The sequence below is a fragment of the Teleopsis dalmanni genome, chromosome X (genome assembly GCF_002237135.1).
Source record: "Teleopsis dalmanni isolate 2A chromosome X, ASM223713v2, whole genome shotgun sequence".
NCBI lineage: Eukaryota > Metazoa > Arthropoda > Insecta > Diptera > Diopsidae > Teleopsis > Teleopsis dalmanni.
Window position 1 is genome coordinate 3617842 of NC_051848.1, and position 18323 is coordinate 3636164.

At 29.7% G+C, this 18323-nt stretch overlaps 2 protein-coding genes across 3 annotated transcripts in view; one reads left to right on the top strand and one right to left on the bottom strand.

Moving 5' to 3' along the window:
* Positions 1-13877, bottom strand: part of LOC119689675 (protein eyes shut) — a 94881-nt gene extending 81004 nt beyond the window's left edge. Inside the window, exons 1-2 of the mRNA XM_038104557.1 lie at positions 13596-13877; positions 9382-9530 (exon numbers count right to left, since the gene is read on the bottom strand). Of these exons, the coding sequence (XP_037960485.1) occupies positions 9382-9530; positions 13596-13789 (343 nt within the window). The 5' untranslated portion in view covers positions 13790-13877. The remainder of the gene's footprint in view (positions 1-9381; positions 9531-13595) is intronic.
* The window catches only part of LOC119689676, a 152826-nt gene that overhangs the window by 76592 nt on the left and 57911 nt on the right, over positions 1-18323 (top strand). Inside the window, exon 1 of one of the 2 annotated variants that reach the window (XM_038104559.1) lies at positions 2933-3373. The exons of the other annotated variant lie outside the window; for it this stretch is intronic. The gene's annotated coding sequence lies outside the window, so the exon portion shown is untranslated. Of the gene's footprint in view, positions 1-2932; positions 3374-18323 lie in introns of those variants that run through there. 2 annotated transcript variants of the gene reach the window in all.

Consider the following 18323-nt stretch of genomic DNA (forward strand, 5'->3'; position numbering starts at 1 on the left):
TTGTAGTTGTAGTTAAGATAACATTCATTTGTTTTTATCTATGGGTAAGTTTTATAATTACGGTCATTATATTACTTTATAAGAATCTTAAAATATTAACATTATTTTCCAATTTCCAACTTCTACGATATACTCTTCCACACGCAAAAAGTGTTCAGATGCTGATAGCTAAAAATCTGTTCTTCTATATGTATTTGGGATAACTAATAATTGCTACGAAGACAACTTCATTCCACGAACAACTTGAAAGTGATAACTCTTTGTGAGTTGGCCGTTTGTCTGTTATCGTTCTTTGAAGTCACATAACTACTGGCTTTTCCATCAAAATTGCACACACAATCATTCATTAGTACTCATACGCACTGGTGACTTTGTGAATTTTTGTTGAAAAAGCAGAGGTCGCATCAAAGGATGATTGCAGAAAAACGGCGATTGATAGAAGAAAAATTTCTTAGTAAAAAATATTTGCAAGTGCCTAAGGCGTAAACACTCAAAAACTGAGCAAAAAAGTTTTGAAGAAAATCACATTTTCCGAATTGAAAATGTATGATTGAAAACTTTGCAAAAAAAATTCGATTTAAAACCAACATATTTCTGAATCTTTAATAGAACAGTAGAATAGCATTTTCGGTATTAAATTAAAAAACAGTGATTGAAGTGAAATGATCATTAAATTATATGATATAAACTGCATAAGCAATTTACGAATAAAATTAATAAAATGCATGTTTTTGAAATTTTAAGGGTTTTTTGAGATATTAAGGATTTTCTATTACCCTCGAAAGTTAAAGGAAAGTGGTACGCAATAGGTTGTATATTGTTATAATATATTCTTTTTCTTTCTGGCTAAAGTACTTTTGCTCAATAGAATCTATGACCACTTGGGTGATCGATCCACTGCAACAAAAGATCCTTTAAATTATGATAATGAGTTATATAGGTGATTTTACAGAAGCGTAATTTGAAGCTCTGGAGTCTAGTTCTGAATTAGCATGAGCATCTACAGTGTCAAACAATTACCAAGCTCTGTGTTTGTTGCACTTAAGCACACACTTTACTTTTATGTACTTGTGTATATCTTCATTTCTGATATACCATGAGGCTTTTAGCGTATATCTCAATAAAATATTTTGATAAGTTTAAAGTTGCTTAATAGCTGATGAAGTAGCTTTGTGATAAAACATAAAGCCATAAAGTAGTTTAGGTTTAATTATTTGCTTATAAAGCAGAATTTTACTTTTTAAATCAAACTTTCCTTACATTATTGCTTCTACATATATTACAGAAATATATTAGAAATGTATTATAAACCAGTTTTTTGGTTCTTATATTCTCTAGCCAAATGTATCTTTAGTCGGAAGTTAGATCTAATTATATTACATTATCACTGTTCAAATTTGAACATGTGTCTGCGCGCTAATTACCTAAGTAACATATTCAGTTATTTGGGTATTAAATATTTTAGCATTTTATTTAATATTTTAGTATTTTATTTTATATTTTTAGTAAATTAAATTAATTTCTAACAAAGGTTTTTCAAAGCCTTAAAATATTTTGTTACCAAGGTTCTTTTACACATTAAAATATTAAATGTAATAACAGGGATTAGGTAATGTAACTGAAGAAAAAGGAAGTAATTAAATAAGGTAACAAAGAAAAAGGTTAAGGGACATTTCCTTTAACCTTGTACCTAAAAGAAAAACCTAATTAAACCTAATTATTAGACTATGTAAAATTTAGTATTTAAGAGCAAACATTATAGAAAATAAACGAGTCTTATATTTATTCTAAAACCGAACAGACGTGTGTTTTTAGTTGTCGTTTCTTTCACAATCACATTATCATCTCACTCTACTTCTATGCATAATGACTTATTTTTTTGGGAATTTGATTTCTAACGTTCTTTTATTTTACTATCTTATTCAATTCTGATTCTGGATATAATAGACATATAATGGACGCAGATTTGTTACATTGGAGCTATATTACAAGTCAGCTTTTTGACCCTTATGTTCTTTAGCCAAGCGTGTCTCTCGTAAAATGTTAGACTTTAGTATTTTACATTATTTTCTCATTCTAATTATACATTATTGGTTTCTATTTTCCTTGGATATTGTTTTCTTAAGCTTGTAATGATAATAGATCTTGTTTTTTAGCATTTACTCTGTTTACTCTGATTCCCGAATTTTGGAACTAATTAATTATCTCATCAATAAGACGTTGCAATTAGACTTAGCATTTTTGTCGACATGGTTAGTACTAGTGTGATTAACTAAATCTGTTGTATACAAACTATATAATAAAGAGGCCATTGGTGAACCTTGAGGAACACCCGCTTTAATTTATTTTGTAGATGAAAAGAGCTTGCCGTCATCAGACGGACATTTATGTTATATAGATAACTCATCTCTCCTGTGCTTTTGTAGGATACAGATATATGAACGCTATGCCGGAAACTATCTAAAAGTTAAAAGGGTTCGAATAGAAAGTAAAAGACAATAACAAAAATTTTATTTAATTTATTGAAATTTTGTCAGTGGTCAGTGAAATCATAGTCAGTGGTTTTGGTACATTTTTTCAGTAACGAATTTTTTTTAAAAGTTTTTTTTTAAATCAATTTTTTTGCATTAAATTATTATTTATTATGGTTGTATTAAATTTTTATAATACATAAGTATTTCAAATAAAAATCTAAATTATTTTTTATTTTCAAAACAATAATAGTTTTCTTTATTCCAAACTAACAACTAGAAAAGCACTTTTACTTTAAATAACTTATTTATTTTATGTTCTGATTTTGTGTGAAAGTAAATTAAATTTATTATATTTTTACTTTATTATGAAAATAAATTTTCTTAGTATTATGTAACAATTTTTAAACTAATTAATTTGTCATAATTAAACGGTTTAAACTTTCTGTTTTTCTTGCAGTAGCTAAAAATTTTCAAACCCAAAATTGCAAAAAAAAAATACAAAGTTAAATAAAATAAGGATAAAGTTTATTACAAAGCACCCAAGTAATTAGCCTGATTTAGCAGAGAAAGGCATATGCCACAAAATTTACTTCACTCACAGAAGCAACAACAACAACAACAACAACAACAAGAAAAACAACAACTCTAACAACGTTTAAGTGAAAGGCTTTCACTTCAAACCAAACTATACTAAACACTCTACCGAACTGAACTCAACTAAACTGTACTCTACAGTGTTACACTTAACTGGGCTAAGCTGATTCAACTAACTGCATGAATTTAAGTCAACACCAAAAAAGCCGGGAGCCCTTCAGTAAACAAGACGTAGCACTACTGGCAGTACTGGACTTGGTTATTGGCAATATTTAGTTTGTAAAATAAACGTTATAAAAAAATTGGTGAGTTGGCAAAAATTTATTTTTATCCCAAAAAAAATTGGTTGCAGTAAAATAATACGGCAAAATACCAGATTAATTTACCTTTTCCGCTCTTTAAGCAGTTTTCACTCGGTTTTTGCAATTTTTTTTTATATAAATTTGAAATGTTTTTTTTTTATGATGCTTACTTGCTTGCTTAAATAAGCAAAAATAAGTTCGTTTAATATTTTAATTTTTAAAACAAGAGAAAAACACATTTCTAACCATTAACTACTTTGTCTAACTGCAATTTGCTAATGTAAGGGGAAGTTACTTGATAAGAGAGTAATCATAGATACTAAATACAGTCTGAAACAGATTTAATAAGACTGGCTCCACAAAATTCCTTACCGCAACAACATCTACAAGTGACTAATAGTAGTTCAATATTATATTATGATTATTTCCTTGGTGTATTTACAATATATTTATCTACAATACATTGGATAAAGACACTGCTTTTAGTAAGATCATAGGGTGGAGATGAAGTTTTTCTATAATTGTCTGTCAAGTGCTTTCTGAACCAAACTGTCGATGTTGAACGTAGATAGAGCGCACCAGATGACTCCTGACCGGCTCCTGTTCAATCTAACTCCACTTCCGGCTTTTAACCGCGAGTTCTATTGGTACGTTTTCGGATATGATGAGAAGTTCGGTGTTTGAGATTAACCATGGCCAGAAGATTTTAAGTATACGACGGAGTGTTAAATAGTGTACACATTATCAATTTAATGTCAAAAATTTTGATGTCAAAATATTACATTTTAAGTAATATTACTTTGTGTTTATTGGTCAAAAAACCAAGATGGAAAAAAGATCAAGTATCAAATTCTGCTTCAAATTCCGTAAAAGTGACGGAGAATTAATGAACTGCTTAAAAATATATACAAAACTAAAACTGAATGCATGTCCGGCACAAATTTTTCAATAGTCTGATCAATTCGGTGATCATGATAAGGACCTTAGCGATGAACAAGCAAAAATTATTCGCAATAAATGAAGCATCAAGGAAGTACAGAAAATTGTTGAAACCAGCGATTATGTGTCTATTATACTTATCGAAAAGAAACTATAGTGTTTTTTTTTTAGCTACATGAGAAGTATCGATATCGATTACTATGGTCTGACAGCTGAAAATGTCGAGTTCTGTTAATATTTCTATTAATTACTGCTGAGCAATTCATTATGATTTCTTTAACGCTAGAACAATGCTTCTAAATTGTAGAAATTTTCTTTGAAAAAAATAAATCCGTTTGCGAAGTTCATAGAGCATTCCATCCTTAGATTTTCAGTAAATTTGATGTGTATGAAGAGATAAACATTTTTGTCTCAGATATTCTTCTCCCAATTTCATTATTTCCTTTTAAAATAGGGATTTTTTTAATTACCATTTTTAGAATTTAAAAAAAGAATTTTTATAAAATATTTAAAAAATCTCTCTTTTCAACAAGAAAGAAGAAGAATTTGGGGGAGAATGTCTCAGATAACAATTATTTGGCCATTTATTTATAGAAATTTTACTGATAATAGCACGTTATTAACAAAGATCCAGAAAAACGGGCTGTAGATTTGAGTTGAACAATCCAAAACTAAACTAAAACTACTTTTAAATTATATCGTATATCGTCGTATAGTATTATAATTTCTATAGAATTTGTAATGCGTTTATATTGCATTTTAACGCCAGTTATGACGGCGGTGAGTATTTTATTTGCTAGAAACTGTTTTACTTAATAGGAAGACATCTTAACGCCAGTTATGATGGCAGTGACTATTTTACTTACTATTGTATTTAAAGAAGAGTTTTCAAACAGTAGTGAACAACAAGAACAAAGTTTTTTATTATTTTAATTATTTGAATTTTCGGCTAACCATATAGCTATTTTGAGTATTGTTAAATATTCAAAACCCGAGTTTATATAACAAATTTTCTTTATTTTTTTTTTTATAGTTGCCCACTTAACATATCTACAATTATTCAAGTCAAAACGACCACTGTAGTTCCAGTGTATAAATTTTAACTTTAAAAGAGAAAACAAAGCTTAAGGCTTCTAATCAATTATCAAATGTGGTGTGTTGCGTGTCTTCTTAATTTTATTAATTTCAATTTCCTATTATGACATTCATTCCATTTGGGTGTCTTTCAAATCTTTTAAGTCATTTATCAATCACTTTAACCTAATTCAAAAATATTACATATTCAATCAAGCAATTTACAAATACTAATAATAGAAATTGTGAAAAGTAGAATAGAGTAGAGGTGGTGTGTGTAAGTGGAAATATTTTTTTTTGCAATAAAACCAAACAAGACATTTGTGCCAATTCTGGTAGCATAAATATTTACACTGAAATGTACTAAAATTGTTACATTTGGTATCCCTAAGTGCTTCACACGTTTCACTAAAAGTATCTACGTAACGTACACAATAGCAAATTCATCTAGACATGTGCATCCCATATTCCTCTCCATACAGACTCATATGTGCTCTTATATTTTTGAGTACTTTAACAGCTTTTATTGAAGTGGGTTGTATGACAATTGTGAAACCAGCACAAGAAGGCACAAGAAGGCTTTTCCACACGGCGATAATAGTAGTTCCACTTCCGTACACATTTCGTGCTACAAGTAAATAAAGTGCAATAACATTGCACTCGTCTGCGTTATTTTGGAAATTCGGTGTCGTTGTCGATGTCGATGTCGATGTCGTTGTCGATGTCGATGTCGTTGTCGTTGTCTTATGGGTGGATATGTGCATCACAGACATACGTACATAATGGCTATCAGTCAACTGTCTAGAATTGATAGCTTTCGATTGTTCTCTATTGACATTTATAGAAGCAGTGCAAAATGTGTTTTTATTACTAATTGAGCTGCAGGTCAAGATGAAGATAAATTTGATTCTTTCGTTATTTCAGACGCTCGTATGCACTATGCCATATCAAAATATCTGAACTATCTTAATGTTTTAATAGATAGATGATTAAGTCGATAAATTTATGGAAAGTGATTTAAATTTTATTAAGATAAATTGCACTAAAAATAATCAGTTTGTTATTTATTTAGTTTAGTAAATTGCTAGCAATTTGTATTTTAAAAAAGATTTTGTTTAAATGGGAACAAAATTTCACTCGTATATACCATCAAGAAAATTTAAAGTGAAATACGCTTATAGAGCTCTATACCTACATACCATCCTTAACGCATTCCCCATTATGTATGTATGTTTTATTTTTTTTGTGCAGGTGAATAATACTACATGTACAGAGTGAGATTAAGAGTGGGTTAAAACAGCTGTTGAGATTAAAGCTTTAATTTGGTTGTTGAGTGGTAGATTTATCATATAAAAATGAAATCAGCTTTTCACAAGATTAATGTGCAATCTCGCTTCAATGGAGATTTTACTTTTTTATAAACTGTAAAGTATGCTTTATTATTATTTAAAATGCTTAACTGATTTGTATATAAGATGAAGTGGTTTGTAATAGGAATGTTGTGGTTTGTATATAGCATAAGCACAAGATTTCAGCCAATATTCAATGTTTTCTTAAAAATAGTCCCAAATAGTTCACTTTGTGGTGTGAAAGTTCGAAATTAATGATCTCAATATATTGCATTTAGTTTTATAAATCTGACGGGGTGAATGTAAAATAAAATTCAACTACAGAACTTAATTTTTCTCGCCTTTTAAAAATATATGACGGATAGAAAATATACAATAAATAGGTTTGGTTAGGTTCAGAAGTCGCGTACTGATAGTTGTCAGCACTTCCACTCGGAGGCATATATTGCCCATTGTGATACCCTCAAAAATTATGCCGGGAGAGGCGAGTTGCTAAACTTTGTTATACTTATTAAACCATTTGGTTTTCCAGATGAAGTTGAGGAGGTGCAATAAGTTTGCATACAATAATTAACTTTTATACACACATACACATACAAAAAGTTTTTAGTTTTTATGAATAAAATCTATAAAAGATGTAAGTAACAACATTTAATATAGATAAGTATTAATTGTCCTAATATATTTTGGGTTAAAATGTCATTAGACTAGGATAAACAAAACGATTTACTAATATTCTGCTTATACTCTGCTAACAATTTCCCCACCAGAACTCTCTCAAAATGGGATTGGGAGGCAGCGCTGATTACAACGCATGAAAAGATAAAAATTTACACTGACGAGTTACAAATAAATAAAGCTACGGGAGTTGGAATATATTCCATGGATCCAGAATAGTACAAATTCTACTATCTGTGCGACTTTGAAAGCCTGTTCTCTTACTGTGAGCATGAACTTTTATGAAAATTAAGTCTATATACTAATTAATAGTCAGGCAGCTATTGATGATGTTTTAGCGGTCTGTGTTTTGTCTAAAATACTTAACGAATGTGAATGATTTATCAAAGTACTAGACAGTAGCTCTAACTCTAGTTTGAGTTCCTGAAGATTTTAATATACTATCAAACGAGCGACCAGTTGAATTAGTGAAACTTAATACCTCTTCCATAAAAACTCTAGTTTAAATATATGTTTCTAGCAGTTAGATGGGAAAATTGATATATGACTATTTTTTTTTCATATAAAAATAGGAATTCGCTTGACTTCAACACTCAAGCCAAGCACAACATGACCTTTATGCACAAAATGCAGAATCTCTGACTTAGTATAAAGAAGTAAAGCGGAAGGATTTGGATTAATATCTGTTCTAAGGGGACACATGTCCATCGGGGGCACTTGAATAGCAGATACTGGATCATCTGTTATATGCATGGCTAGGTGTTTTTTTTTTATTTTTTAATCTATTTTTAAGTCAATTAAGTCCATTTGGTATATCTTATCGAATAAAGTAACTAATCCAGAAGATAGTTTCGTAACTTTTGCAGGACATAATTTTTTGTTATTAATTCTTGTTAAGAAATAGTGAAATATTTTTCTGTTATGTTTATTTATTTAATATCGAAGTCTGGACTATGAGAATATAATTGGAATTAGCAGTATACTGGCTATCAGTGAAGCACAGCAATGCTAAAATGGTAGAGCCTTTGTGCTAGCACTGACCCTTATCGATATGTAGCTTTTTAAATGAAGATCTAAACTTTTACGATTGAAGACACTTTTAGAGCATGAATTTATTTCAAGACCTTCTATCAATGAATATAAAATACCTTTATATTAAATTCAGAAGAAGAAAAGTGATGAGGAAAAAAAGAAGAAAATAATATTTGAAATAACTTTAATTATTTATTTCTTAAAATGTTTTTATCTCATCTTCTTATTACATGTGCAATAATTTTAGTAACTATCTCACATACAAATATTGTGAGATAGCAATTTTAATTCAATATATCCGTATATCCTGACTTCAATATGTGAAGTATGTGTACGTTTATATCTCATGTACCATATTAATTATACAATAGTTTCATGAAGTATATTTTTCGAACTCAAACCGTAAATTTTTGTATTGTTTGCACTTTATTTCAATGCAATTTCAATTTAGTAAATTAAATTTTCCTTAAGTATTCTGAACTGTTTTAAAATACTTTTATTATAGATTTTATTTCTTTTATACTAAAATTCAATAAGTGTGAAAAGTAGTAGTAGCAGTGAAATGCAGCTATTACTGTTGCTTGTGAAAATCGGAATATCTTTTGTATTGCCTACATTTGTGTTAATAAAATTCATTTTGCAAACTCCAAATGAACCAGGAACGAGGAACGAGGAGCCAGGAACCAGGATCCTGTAATAACAACAACTAGACAAACATACTTATTTGTGTAGGTGAAATGGAACAACTAACTGCAGCACAAAGGCATAACAAAGTAAATGTACGTATCCACTTGTATTGCCTGTAAGGACATAGAAACAAACTCAGTCGTTCATATCCTCATACAAGTAGAAATGTTGTACATGTGGATCAAAATAAAAAAGGAAGAAAATATACAATATTTTTTTGTTTTCTTAAAATAAAAATAGTAACACACTTACCAGAAAATCCATCCGGACACGTGCAATTGTAGTAGGCAACACCATCTATACAAGTGCCGCCATTCTGACAGGGCCCCGACCAGCACTCATCCCAGTTTGTTTGGCACTGAATTCCCGTATAGCCGTCGATGCAATAGCACGAATAGGAGCTGTTGTCGTAGTTGTTGCATCCGTCACGTTATTTTTCAGACAAATGTTTGGTAGTCGGTAGGGTGGGCGTGACAATAATAGCGCAATGAAGCGTTAAAGTTGCATGAGAATTGAAAAATAACATGAAAATAAGAAAAATATATGAAATAAATTTTTATATTAATGTATATGTCGGAAGTATCTACAGTACAAATAAAACAATACATAGGCATGTACACACCCATGTTCACATATGTACAATAAAATTACAATATATATTCTCATCACAGAGTTCTATTTAGAGTTTACTAAAGCTACTAAAACTAAAGTTCCTATAGTTTGTCTATTTGTCTTTTTTTCTATTTTTTACAGATTTTTTATATATTTTCTTTCTATTTTTTTATATATGTTTTAATATAAACTTTAGATTTTGTAGATAAAGTTAAGTTCTATGTGAAAATATAGAAAGCTAAAGTGTAGTTTATACTTCCTGTCATCCTCCACTTCAAGTAAATGCGGTAAAAATATTATTTATGTGCAAGTATAAGTATTTCATTTTGCGTAGTTTCATCACTGTATCTTACATGTCTTAAAAAAGTTCCTCAGTCACTGCCTCAGTCAATACACTTAGTCAATATGTATTTTCATTTATTATAATATTTTGATACATGGAAAATACTTCTAAATTCATCAATGTGTTGGAACATCATGGAAACATTTTTCAAGAGTTTTTATTACAATGCAACGTACTTTGCTCTTCAACTTCAATTGTGAAAACTATTCCTTCTATGTTTGCCTTGCAGTAATATATCTGTTCATATATATATTCACCATTTTAATATTATATTTTTATAATTACGATTATACAATGTATGAAGCACATGTATGAACTCATGAACGACGAAGGAGGTTATAAGTTGAAATTGTTGAAATTTAAATAAAAATTGAAGGGCAGTTCAAAAATTATAGATGGCCTATAAAACCAACAAATGTCTCCAATGACCACTGACGATATGTGCTCTTATGATATTCAAATGATGTGTTTAATGTTTCCCAAGACCACTGACGATGAATATTTTCTGATATTCGAAAGCTGTGCTTAATGTTTCCAAAGACCATTGACGATGAATATTTTTCGTGATGTTCCTAACAGTTTCTTTGCCAATCGGAAAAATTCAAATATGTGAAAATAAAATGATTCTAATGAATTTGTTTTTGACGAAAAAGTCAATTATGTCGAAAGTAACTATTTTCTTGATAGAGCTTTGAATTTGACAAGCTACAAGTTCTACGCTTGGTACTTGCAGTCTAAAAAATTATAAACCCATATTTACGCGGATAGAAAGACTATATTTACAGCTGTGGCTGCCTGTGTAAGATAGGCTTCGCGCTTCACCAAAGAGGGAGCATATAGTATATGCTGAATTCCTTAGAATTTGAATGGGCCGTTTATCGTCGCATTATATTGATAAGTGTGTTAAGCATATTGTGGTGTTCAGGTAATCATATTAAAAAACTATTGCCTCTGTCACTTCTTGTTCTAAATATTTGTTTGTACTATATTCCTTCCGAAAACAATTTCAAGTTTATAAGTATAATAAATACCCTACTGACGTTAGGAGGTCCTAAACGGCTGACATTCTGGCTGTCATTCAAAAGGCAAAAAGTCTTCTGTTTGGTTAGGGTTTGTTGCGGTACAAAAGATCAACTATGTTCTATTCTTCTACTCTAAGTACAAGAAGTAGAAGCTATATATGTTTCTCTCTCCAGGGATTATTATTATTGTTAGGTGATGTGGCACTTATTCCGTATTTATTCCGTATGTGCATTAGCGCAGGGCATTCTAACAGCACATGTGTGGCCGACTCCTCATGCTCTTCACAGAATCTACAATTTGCAACCGTAAGTATGCTCAATTTTGTAAGGTGGTGTTTTAGTCAACAGTGCCCTGTTAGGATTCCTGTGATGATTTCTTATGTCTTATTGTTATATGATTCTAAGTTTTTCTTATCTCTTATTGTTATAGGTACCAATAAGTGATTTGGATTGTTTTAATCCTGGTATATTTATTTTTATGAGAGCTCTCCTTTATTTTTATGAGAGAAAAGAGTGTTTTTTTGGAGACTATTTCCTAGTTCACATAAAGGATCCGGCCCCATTATCATATATCCTTTTCAGGGATATATTTATAACAAATAGTTCTAAGAGAAAAAATCAAATTCTATATTGTTGTTTTAGATATGTATATGCATATCTCTCCAGTGATGTATTTATAACAAATAGTTTTAAAAGAAAACCATGTTCGTTTGCACATCTTTAAGTATATCCACAAACTATGCACTCAATACAGTTTCAAATAAGCTGACTGACATACAAATCTTCAAACCAAAAACATGTAAACTATGTTTATTCAGTTATTGGCGTTGAAGTACAAACTCACTCCTCTTTTGCTTTCGAGGGGTGTGCGAAAAGTTTTGCCCTCAATATACATTTAAGTACTTTAAAATTTTTATTTTTTTCTGTTTTATTCTCGATATAATCTCTTCTTAATTTGCTGCATTTTTCCCAACTATGCCTTCACTTTTTAAATCGTATTTAATTCTGCATAAGAGGGATAAACAATGAATTCGAATCATTTTTTGAACATATTATGCAGCTTGCATTTAAGTAGATATGGTTTAACTTCCATATTTTGAAGTATATGCTTGTTAAGTAATTATTTTTAAAATAATTAGTTTGTAAATATTTGTTTTTTTGTTTTTTTTTTTTGATTTTTTGAAACGATATTTTTCAATTTCATTTAAAACCTTGTTTTTCAATTAGATTTCTCTTCCATTATTTGAAACAAATGATTCAATTTTGCATGCAAGCCATTTTCAATCAATTGCAATTTGCTTTTTCTATACGTGAGGTCAATCCTTCTTGAAACGTTAATCAAACGTTATGGATATTTTGCTAATATCCTAGAGGCTATATAATTTTTTTTTCCTCTTCCCCAACATGATGTATGCGATGGCATAAGTTAGTTGCTGTCGGTGCTAAAATGTTACTCATACGTAACGGTGTGCCGGTGCAGTTTCATAGAAGCCAACTTTAATATGCATGTGGGGGGATTGGGGATTGTGAGAGAAAAAAAACTGCATTACAATAAAAACCAATTTTACTCTACTGTAAAAACTGCATATTCAGCATATTTTTTCATTATTGATATTTTCGTATTCGAAGCGGCAATAACTTAAAAGGCGAATAAAAATAGTTTAATTTGTGTTGAAATTCAACTGCAGACGCAGACATGGCCGTGGCGCAGAACCTCAATACCCACACGTTTCGAAAGAAATCAACAAATTGAACAATTCCACAAATATTGCGGAAGGAAAGGAAAATTAAATGTTGCAGCTGCTTTGGAAGTTCTCAATACAGCGGAGCTAAGCAGCAAAATTGTTAAACGTCGTTAGGAGGTTATATGGATGGGCAAGTCACCGGAGAAGTATGTTAGTAAGTGAGGAGTAAATGTATGACGAAATGTATGAGTGACTGGGTGAATGAGTGAATAAGTGAGTGAGTGAGTGAGTAAGTAAGTGAGTAAGTGAGTAAGTAAGTGAGTGAATAGGTGAATGGTTTGGGCATGATATGCACATGTGGGCAAGTATGTAATTATTGCCACTTTGGTTGGCAGTGAGCTTATTGCCACTCGAACAAGTTTTCCGGTATTTGAACAGCGATAATAAGCAAGAAATGCAAAAAAAAGCATAGTGCCACATAATGCAGGATAGGAGGATAATCTGCTATAAGTGTGCACAGGAAATATAAGAGAGAAAAAGGCGGAAAATGGCACTTAAGTGCAAAGCCAACCAAACAGCACTAAATCCTACTAAATAAAAGCCAACCACTACAGCTGTGGCTGCCTGCCACTGCAACATAGCACCTAACTAAACAGCATTCAACTAAATTGCACTTACCTAAAGCAAATAGCAAAGCAAATGCGATAATGTTAAAATATAACGAAGAAGAAAAACGAAACAAAAAGGTAAAGGAACAAAAAAAACTCTATAAAAAATTATTATAAAAAATGTTGAAAAACTCACCTGTTTAAGCCATCGATGCAAACACCAAAAACGCACGGATTGCTGAGGCATGCAAATCCTGCATGTCCGCAACCAAATAAGCCGACAAAGCAAAGAATTGTTACCAGCCAAGCGAATTTAGTGGTCACATCGGAAAATAACTTTGATGGGCTACGTATGTACTGCACGTGCTTGTCATGTAAGTTCCTTTTCATAATACTTTTTACTTTATTCCCTTCGATTTCAGCTATGAAATTAGCTGCAGTTTCTGCTTCAGCTTCAGCTTTGGTTTCAGCTTCAGCTTCAGCTTTGGTTTCAGCTTCAGCTTTGATTTCAGCTTCAGCTTCAGCTTTGGTTTCAGCTTCGACTGCAGCTGATGCTGATGCTGATGATGAAGCTGTTGATGATTTCAAAGTTAATATTTTTGCTACCATATCTTCTTTTTCGACTTTCTCGATTTTTTCGATTTTTTCGATTTTTTCTGATTTATTTCTTGTCATTTGCTGCTCATCGAAGTTGGATGCCGGTCGCGTTTTTTGCAGGTGGTTTCGTTGCATTTTTAGTACAATTTTTTCCATACTTTTTGTTGCTGATGCATTTGTCGACTTTGTTGTTGTTTTAATAGTTGTAATATTTGTTGTAGTTGCTGTGGTTGATAATTTAGCTGCCTTTGGCATAGGTGGTTCTATTGTTATTTGGTTTCGCTGCTGATGATGCTGTTGTTGTTGTTGTTGTTGTGGTTGTTTTTGTTGTATGCAATTCATATTAGTCGCTTTTATTGTTGTATTAAATAAATATTTATCATTTTGCTTGTCTAGTTTATTAGTGCGTTGCTCAGTAGTACACATTCCACGTATATAACAAGAACAATCGTTGAAAAATTGTTGCCAACATTTTGTGTTTTTATTTATTTGCCTTTGATTTTGGTTTTGCTTTTGGTTTTTATTTAAATTTTCAAATGAATTATTATTATGATTTTTTTCTTTGTCATTTAAATAATTTTTTTTGTTCGTATTTCGGCGTTGCTTGACTATCATTTTCACACTTTTTCCTTTAAAATACAAAAAAATGTAAAATCTTGCTTCATCTGAGTTAATTTTTTCGTTATATGGTTACTTCGTAGTATTTTTGGAAAAAACAATTTTTTTGTAATATTTTTTTTTTATTATTATTATTTTTTTCTATATTTTTGAGATATATATTTTTTTTTCTATGAAGTGTTCTTCTTTTGTGAACGTTTCGTTGGCGGTATTGATTGATTATCGTTACAAGGTTTATTATATATCACTTCTTCTTCTTCTTTCTGGAAAAAAAACGTATAAATTTTCCTTGCTTTTCATGCGTTTATCGCACTTTTCTTTCGAAGACTTAGAAGTGGTTTTTCATTGATTGTGTAAACTTTTTGATTGGTGAAATTTTTGTTCAATTGTTTGCTAAAATTAGAAGAAAAAAATATTTGCTCAATTATTAAAATATTTAAAGAAAAACACTTATTTATATATGCTTATAAAATTATTAAAATGATTTTGGTGATAAAAAGGTACATATGTTCTTAAAAAAAAGTATAATGTTTAAAGCCTGTGCAATGTATTTAGATTTTACTTCAGTTATTATTATATTAATTACAAAAAATATATGTAACAGATATTAATTTATACTTCTTGAACCCACGTCACTATACATACACTTCTACACTTTGAAGTTTGGCGTTTACGCAGGAAAAATGCACAAAAAAAATTTTTGGAAAAAAATTAAATTTCGAATATATTTTGAAGATTTTGTTCACTATTAGCATGAACTATGACCCTGAGCAGGTTAACAATGCAATCGATTATTAAAAATAATGACATTATGTCGTTGCAATCCACTATTACTCAAAATCTCTCTTCAAAACTGTTGATGTTATATTAATGCTTCAAGATATATTACAGAAATATATTAGAAATGTATTATAAACCAGTTTTTTGGTTCTTATATTCTCTAGCTAAATCTATCTTTAGTCGGAAGTTAGATCTAATTATATTACATTATCACATTATCATCTCACTCTACTTCTATGCATACTGACTTTTATTTTGTTGGGAATTTAATTTCTAACGTTCTTTTATTTTACTATCTAATTCAATTCTAATTTATTTTCGAAAAAGACCGAATTTATAGATACTGTTAAATATGTGGATCTTCAAAGATTGATAATGTAGTTCAACGCTGCACTATCATGGATCAGTTCAGTTGCTCTACAGTTGATATTTGGGTTACTGTACCATAGAAGCATAGTAAAAAAAAACAGTAAATATTTTATGAGTAACAAACCTTTCTGTGTGAAGAGTATTGAGCCTCTGGAGGACACAAAATTTGTTTTGTTTGCAATTTTTATTTAATTTAAATTTTAGTTTTATTTACAAAATTTATATTTATTTTTCCTTTTAGTTATTATTTTTTTTACCATTTCCTTTTTATTATTTATATTCATAAGTCTTTCTGCATTTTTTTTTCTTTACCAAGTTTAAATTTTTGATTATTTTGCAAATCAAGTTAATTATAATTCAGCTATTCAGCCTACTTACATGTCACCCTCAGATTACAGTTAAACTACATTTAACTTAATTATACAAATTAATCTTAAACGATGGCTGCATTAAATATTTTATTTATCGCTTTCAGCTTCAGCTTAAGCCTTTTGCCAAATGGACATTTAAACTTAACATACATATATAAACAGTGTAGCAAAAACCAAAATAAACAAAAAACAAAATAAAAAATAAATGAATAAATAAAATTACAATGAAATGAAATAATAAAAAAACAAAGAATAACAACAACAACTTCATGTAATACTAGGGAGACGCAAGCAAAAAGTCTTGCCAAACATTGTCTTAAGTCATCTTATCAGTAGCGAGTTTTTTTCTTCTTTATTTGCATACACATTCACATACAAATTGCCAGCTCAACGTTGTTTTTGCAACAACATTCCATTTCCATTTTGTTTGCAAATGCAATGCCGACAGTTTCAACAGTTTAGCAACAGAGCGGCAACCACTAAAATGGCATTGGGGATGTTTAAAATGCGCCTCGTTGCATTTTCATTTTGACTTTTTCTACATTTTGCATTTTGTATTTTGCATAGTTTTCTCTTTTTTTATCAAATCTTTTGCTTGCATTTATAGCACTTGTATTCGTTGCTGTTGTTGTTGCTGTTGCTGTTGTTGCTGCTGCTGCTGCCGCTCCTGCCCGTGTTGTTATTGTTTTGTTCTTGTGCGGCTTATAACGTCGTTTTGTGAGCAATGATGATAAGAAATTCTAAGATTAAGCGACATTATTCTTGATTTTCCTCCTGCTTTTTCTGTTCCCTTTCCTTATTTGTTTTTGTTTACTTAATATTTGTTCTGCAATTGTTGTTGTTGTTGCTGGTTGGAATATTATTATCATTATTATTATGACTATTATTATTATCATAATTGTTGTTGTTGTTGTAGTTGTTGCATTTATCGTTGTTATTGTATTTGAGACTGCTCTTCTTCCGCTATTTTATTACTGCTGTTATAGCGTCTTAAGTTGCATAAATTATTCACTCGAAACCAGTGAAAAGTGAAATTTTGTCATTTTAATGATATTTTTTTTCCTGTCTTATAAATGCATTTATTTTTATTGTTGATAGTGTCAACAGTTTATCTTTGTCATGCGCTAACTCCTTCAGACAAATGCGGCGCTTGATATAGGCCAAACGGAATTGAATTGTGTAATATTATTTTTGATGACTTTTATAAATTTTATCAGCAAACACAAAAAAATAAAAAAATAAAAATAATTACCAATAAAATAATGGAATAAAAATAAAATGTTCTATAAAAAAAATTTAACAAAAAAAGCTTTAAAAAAACAAAAATTACTTAAAAAAAAATTTATAAAAATAATTATATAATTTTATAGCAAAAATTTTGTATAAAAAAATTTTATAAAGAGATTTTTTCGAACAACAATAAGAATTCATTTTATATTATTTAAATTATATAAATTTTTGGGTGACCATACAGCTGTTTCGAGTATTTCCAAATAACCATCATCAGTGGTCTTGGAAATAATATTTGTATATAATTATTCGTAAATAATTTTTTTTTTTGAGACTGAAAGTACCAGGAATCGAACTCGTGCTGTGTCAAATTTAAAGCTCAGAGTCAGCGCACCTTAACCAACTGATCGAAAGCCGCATTTTGTTACTTTGCTGTGAAAGTTTTATTAACAAATTCACTTCCTGTGTTTATATTAGAACGAAATCATAAACCAGCTGTTGAATAATTGAATTAATTAGTTATATTTTTTATTATTTTTAATTATTAAATTTCGATACTATTTTGTTTGTAGGAGTATTATTTGTTACATGGCGTATATATTTTTTCTTATGTATAGAACCTAAACTAGGAACGTAATACTGAAACAGTCATGCTAATGTTACTCCGCGAGTCGCACGGACGAAAAATTAAAATTATATATATAAAATTTTACATATAAAATTATATATATAAAATTTTGTATAAAAAAATTTTATATAAAAAAATTTTATATACAAAATTTTATATAAATTTATATAAAAAAATGATTATAAAAAACATTTGATGCAAACAGACACAAAAAATATTAATATATAAAAAATTTAATAAAAAACATTCTTTTAGAATGTTTATATTAGTGTCTACCTCAATATTTATGTGTTTAAATTTTGTCTGGATTTAGGTCGTGTTTTTTTAAAAA